At 42.0% G+C, this 5,618-nt stretch overlaps 1 protein-coding gene across 3 annotated transcripts in view; it reads right to left on the reverse strand.

The window, feature by feature from the left end:
• Window positions 1–5,618, reverse strand: part of Usp45 (ubiquitin specific peptidase 45) — a 67,625-nt gene that overhangs the window by 11,442 nt on the left and 50,565 nt on the right. For all 3 annotated transcript variants that reach the window (XM_031366502.1, XM_031366503.1, XM_031366501.1), the window contains one exon: window positions 1,020–1,680. In XM_031366502.1, coding sequence (XP_031222362.1) covers window positions 1,020–1,680 — 661 coding nt within the window. The remainder of the gene's footprint in view (window positions 1–1,019; window positions 1,681–5,618) is intronic.

Raw genomic sequence — 5,618 nt, forward strand, 5'->3', positions numbered from 1 at the left:
CACTCTGTACCGAGGCTGGTCTCAAACTCAGAGATCTGCCTGCCTTTGCCTCCCATGTGCCATGACTAAAAGTGTAATGGTCCACACCTGCTAAATCATGTTTTTTAGTGTATGTTTGAAAGAGAAAGAGGTGGGGGGAGAGGTATATGTGTTTTGTGTGTGTATGTGTGTACATGAGGTATATAAATGTGTTGTGTGCACATTGTGGAAGGCAGAAGTTGACAGTGGGCAGCTTTCATAATCACTTTTCCACCTTAGTTTTTTGTTTTGTTTGTTTTGTTTTGTTTTGTTTTATGATTGGACAGTGCCTCAGCACGTGGTCCTGGCTGTATTGGATAGGGCCTCAGCACGTGGTCCTGGCTGTATTGGAGCTCACTATGTAGACCACAAGATGCATCTGCCTCTCCTTCCCACGTGCAAGGACTTCAGGCATTCACCACTGCACTTGGCTCTCACATGGGTGCTAGGGGTCAGAGCTCAGGTCTTTATGTCTGTTTCAGCATAACTGTATCTACTAAGCCCTCTCCCCATCCCAAGGAACAATGTAGCCACCAAGAACATTCTTTGCATTCACTAATTTAATCAGGTGAGAATTCTTATCTTTCTCTAATCAAGCAAGCACTAGATTCATGGCATAAATATATTTAAGAACTTCAAAGCTTATGAGAAATAGAGGGGATTTGTGAAAATCAAATCCTACTAGCGATTCAACCATAAGTTTTAGGGATATTTCAGAAAGGTTTTAAATAGCTAGATCCCTCAGATTTGATTGCAAATGTGTCTGCAGTTTCAAGACAGAGAAGTGTAGCTCTTGCTCTTCATTTACTGCAATTTCTTCTCAGAATCTACTCTGCTCTGCCAGTGTCCTGAATTCGGAGACCCAAGTAAGACAAGGCCTGGGCCAGGAGGCTCAACGCACCCAGGAACTTTGGGTCACCCATTAAGGAACTAGGAACTAGAAAACAGGAGTTACCTTCAATCCATCAGTAACATAGAAAGCAGGCAAGCGAGCTATTTACCTGCAGAACTGGTTTCTCTTTGGCACTTCCGTTTCTTTTCAGTACAGTCCTCACAGAGCAGTTTATTGTTGCCCATTAATAACTCCATGGATGTGAACTGGTAGAGACAGGACTGAACTGAGCACTCTTTAGAAGTAGTTACGTAACTCTGAGAAAGAGTCTGAAAAGCATTTTGGGCACTGTGAAGCCTTGTATGTTTTCCCTCTGAAAAACACAAATTATTTGGGACATTTAGTGACTGTTTATCCCTGTGAAAATCTCTATTTCCAGTTACAGTGCCGCTCAAATGAAGTTCAGCAATCGCTTCCGCCATTTCCTCATCGCCACCGCGCGTCTCCTTGGTTTGTGGCAATTCACTGGCTGGTAGGAGATGTGGGTGCTGCTCCGCATGCCCGCAGGCATCACCCCTGGACCGGAGCAGCACTGACTGCTTGGAAGCGCTCTCCGGCTCAGAAGCCTCGCTGTCCGCATCCACGCTGCTTTCTAGGCTGGCATCTCTCTCGCTGCCGTCTGTGGGGCTTTCGTTCAGCGATGCCTCAGAGCTGAGGGTGCTGCCAAGCCGGCTGGCTTCCAAGTTTTCATTCTTCGGGTATGTAACAACAGTTTTCTCTTCTTCAGATGGCCATTTTCTTAAATGTTTTCTGTCATGACTTAGTTGATTCTGTAAGTTGACAATATTTTTCAGAGAAAAGAATCTTGTGATCTTATTGGAAACAAATGCCACTAAAGTCTTACTTAACTGTCCACAATTATTCAATAAATACGCCTCTGACATCCACTTCAAAATCTACCTAAAAGAGAATCAACTTGCTCTAATTTAAAGATAAACTGTTACCTCGGAGTCTAACAACAGTGGCTACCTGTAAGGAAGGGAACAGGACGTCTATAGAACAGAGCTATGAGGGAAGCTTAAACCTATCATATACAAATAAGTTATTTTTTTCTATCACCATGTCTGCCTAGTAAAACACACATAATAAATGGCTAATAATAAATTATGAACTTTAGGATAACATCCAACAAGTTGAGCTGGGCATGGTGGCACATGCCTTTACTCCCAGCACTCAAGAGGAAGAGGCAGGGGGATTTCTGTGAGTTTGAGACGAGCCTGGTCTACAGAAGTGAGATACAGGAAAGCCAGGGATATGTAGAGACCCTGTCCGACAAAACCAAATCAAACAAATCCAAGTTCACCTGCAAATTTATGAAACACTATTTTGAACTTAAGCACCTGTTTTAATAAGCAGGTGATTACGTAAAATAACTTCTAATCTAGCCAGTTTTAGGCGTGCTGACTCTGTGTTATCTGTGTTTTATGGTTTTAGAGACTAAACTCAAGAGTTCATGCAAAGCAAGAACTTCACAACTGAGCAATCCTCTCAGCCCCAGCTTTAGCAACTTTTGAAATCATATTCCTAAAGCAAATCAAAGTTCACTTCCTATCCTTGATGGTCATGTTTTTTGTTTTTGTTTTTGTTTTTGTTTTTTTGTTTTGTTTTGGTTTTGGTTTTTTTGGTTTTTTGTTTTTTGTTTTGAGAGAGAGTTTTACTTTGTAGCTCTGGGTAGTCTGGAAGTTACTATGTAGATCAAGCTGGCCCTAAACTCAGAGATATGTCTGCCTCTGCATCCTTCATGCCAGGATTAAAGACATGTGCCACCATGCCTAATCATAAAAATTTAACTAAAAACATTCATACTAAACTTGTAATATAAATTAGGACCAAATACCACTAAGATTATCTTGAAAGAGTAACCAAAACTGCATAGAGGAAATCTTTATTGTCCTAGAAGTCGTTTGGGACAGAAGGCAAGGGCAAGCCCCCCAGTACTAGGCTGCTTGGGTTGTGGTCCTGTCACCAACTAGACAGTGTCACTAGAGAAGTTAGTCGACATCTCAGGATTCTAATTTCCTCATCGCCAAGACAGAAGTGCCCGCCACAATGAGTAGTCCTGATGGCCACATGAGGCAGAGTCCATAGCAGTCCAGTTAGCAGCTTTTAGTACTATTGGCATTATTTGCAGTAACCATGGGAATGATCACACTGGTCTCCCTAAACACCACCCAGGTACAAGTACTGAGCAAGGTTCTAGAGAGCCAGCAGCCAGGAGGACTCACCCAGCTCCTGTTTTCTGACTAAAGCAGAAATGTCAGCAGCTAAGAGCACTGGATTTGATTCCCAGCACCCACATAGCAGCTCACAACCTTCTGTATCCCCAATTCCAGGGAACATGATGCCCTCTTCTGACCTCCACAGGTACCAGGCACACATGTGTGTAGTGCACAGATGCCTGCATACAGGCAAAACAACTATATCTATAAAGTAAAAATAAAAAATAAAAGAAGCAGATGCCAATGAGAATAAGTATATACAGATAAGAACACATTCTTGACCTACGCAATAGTGAATACCTTTAATCCCAGGAGTTGGAAGGCAGAGTCAGGTGGATCTCGGTGATCAACAGAGTTCCAGGCTAGCCAGGGTAACATAGTGAGGCCTTGCCTCAAAATAAGCAAGCAAACAATAAATAAAGGGGGGAAACCCACATTCCTTACTTAACCTCCTTAAGTCCCTGTTTCTGTACCTGTAATCTGTAACCCCTTAGGCATATTCCTTTCCTTGTTTTGTTTTTGTATTTTGTTTGTTTTGTTTTTTGTTTTGTTTTGTTTCTGGTTTTTTGAGACAAGATTTCTATGTGTAGCCCTAGCTGTCCTGGAACTTGCTCTGAAGACCAGGCTGGCCTTGAACCTAGAAATCCACCTGTTATGCATATTTCTTAGTTTCTATCTCAACTCAATAGAATTGGTGTAAAGTACTGAAGTGAGCACAACATGGGCAAGAATCCAGATGTTGATAAGAATCCCTGTTATTACAGGGAAAATACAAGTGCCACAGAAGTATAAAGGATGAACTAAACTGAGGGAAGGGGACTGGCCGAATCTGCAGATACTGAACAGAACAGGATCTCCCCAGTAGAGGGCACACCTGCTTCACAGGCCCATAGGTGAAGAAAGGGGACAGAAGCTCTGGAAGTCCTGTTGGAAAAATACAGTGTGGGGAGAAGAAACACAGTGGAAATTGGATTGCTTTCTATTTTAATAGAATAATAACAACCAGATATATCTCTAGAAAAATAATGTATCTATAAAATACTTCAGCAGCAATATGGAGAGTCACTAAAAATTGCATGCCCCTACTTAATATATATTACCAATTAAAAGTCAGTAACTCTACCCTCTCCTTGCTCCCCCAGCACCATATCCCCCATTTTGTTTATAGTTTCAGAGACAGATCTTGCTACTGTAGTCCAGTTTGGACTAGAAGTGATGTGAAGCTTAACTTGGGATCCTTCTACTACAGCCTCTTGAGCTCTAGAAAGAAATACAGGCCTGTACTGCCATACCTATCTAGAAGTTGTCTTGCTGAGAATTAAATAAACAGTCAAAGCTAAAATTTGCCCTCTAGCTTTTATTAGAGAGGGAGTAATGGAGAGAGAAGAACTTGTAAGAGCCATGGGAACTCAAGAGCAAAATGAACTATTGTTCAATGCAGGAAACTATTGCCAAAAGAATCACATTTCTTCAGTAAATAAATAACAGCAGAAATCTATAGATTATAAAAAGAATTAAAAAGTGTGCTAAACGCCTTCTGGTTTCTGTCTGTTCCCGGACCTGATACTGTGCCACGGTGCCCAGAGCTGATCCTATGCCACAGTGCTCTATATCCAAATACAGCCTGGAGAGAGCTGGTCTCCCAGGAGTGTGGAAAAGCCTGTGAGCACAGACCTAAGAGCATGACTTCTGTTCAGAGGGACCCACCTGGAACCCTTAGGACACAGGAATTAAGGAGCAGCCTGGGACAGGATCCTTCCAGTTTCTGTCTGTGCCCAGAACTGACCTTGTGCCAAAGCTCTTTATATCAAAATTCCTCCCAGAGAGAACTGGTCTCCCAGGAGTACTGACACACAGGCTTACAGGAAGGACAGCCACAGTCAGAGGCAGCAAGACCAGCTAACAACACAGATAACCAGATGGCAAGAGACAAGGGCACAAACATAAGCAACAGAAACCAGGGTTACTTGGTGTCACTAGAACCCAGTTCTCCTACCACAGCAAGCCCTGGATACCCCAACACACCAGAAAAGCAAGATTCAGACTTAAAGTCATACCTCATGATGATAACAGAGGACTTTAAGAAGGACATAAATAACTCCCTTAAAGAAATACAGGAGAACACAGGTAAACAGCTACAAGCCCTTAAAGAAAAAACACAAAAATCCCTTAAAGAATCACAGGAAAACACAACCAAACAGGTGAAGGAATTGAACAAAACCATCCAGGATCTAAAAATGGAAATAGAAAGAATAAAAAAAAAAAAATCACAAAAGGAGACAACCCTGGAGACAGAAAACCTTGGAAAGAGATCAGGAGTCATAGATGCAAGCATCACCAACAGAATACAAGAAATAGAAGAAAGAATTTCAAGTGCAAAAGATATTATAGAAAACACTGACACAACAGTCAAAGAAAATGCAAAATGCAAAAGGCTCCTAAACCAAAACATCCAGGAAATCCAGGACACAATGAGAAGACCAAACCTA

The sequence above is a fragment of the Mastomys coucha genome, unplaced genomic scaffold (genome assembly GCF_008632895.1).
Source record: "Mastomys coucha isolate ucsf_1 unplaced genomic scaffold, UCSF_Mcou_1 pScaffold14, whole genome shotgun sequence".
Taxonomy (NCBI): domain Eukaryota; kingdom Metazoa; phylum Chordata; class Mammalia; order Rodentia; family Muridae; genus Mastomys; species Mastomys coucha.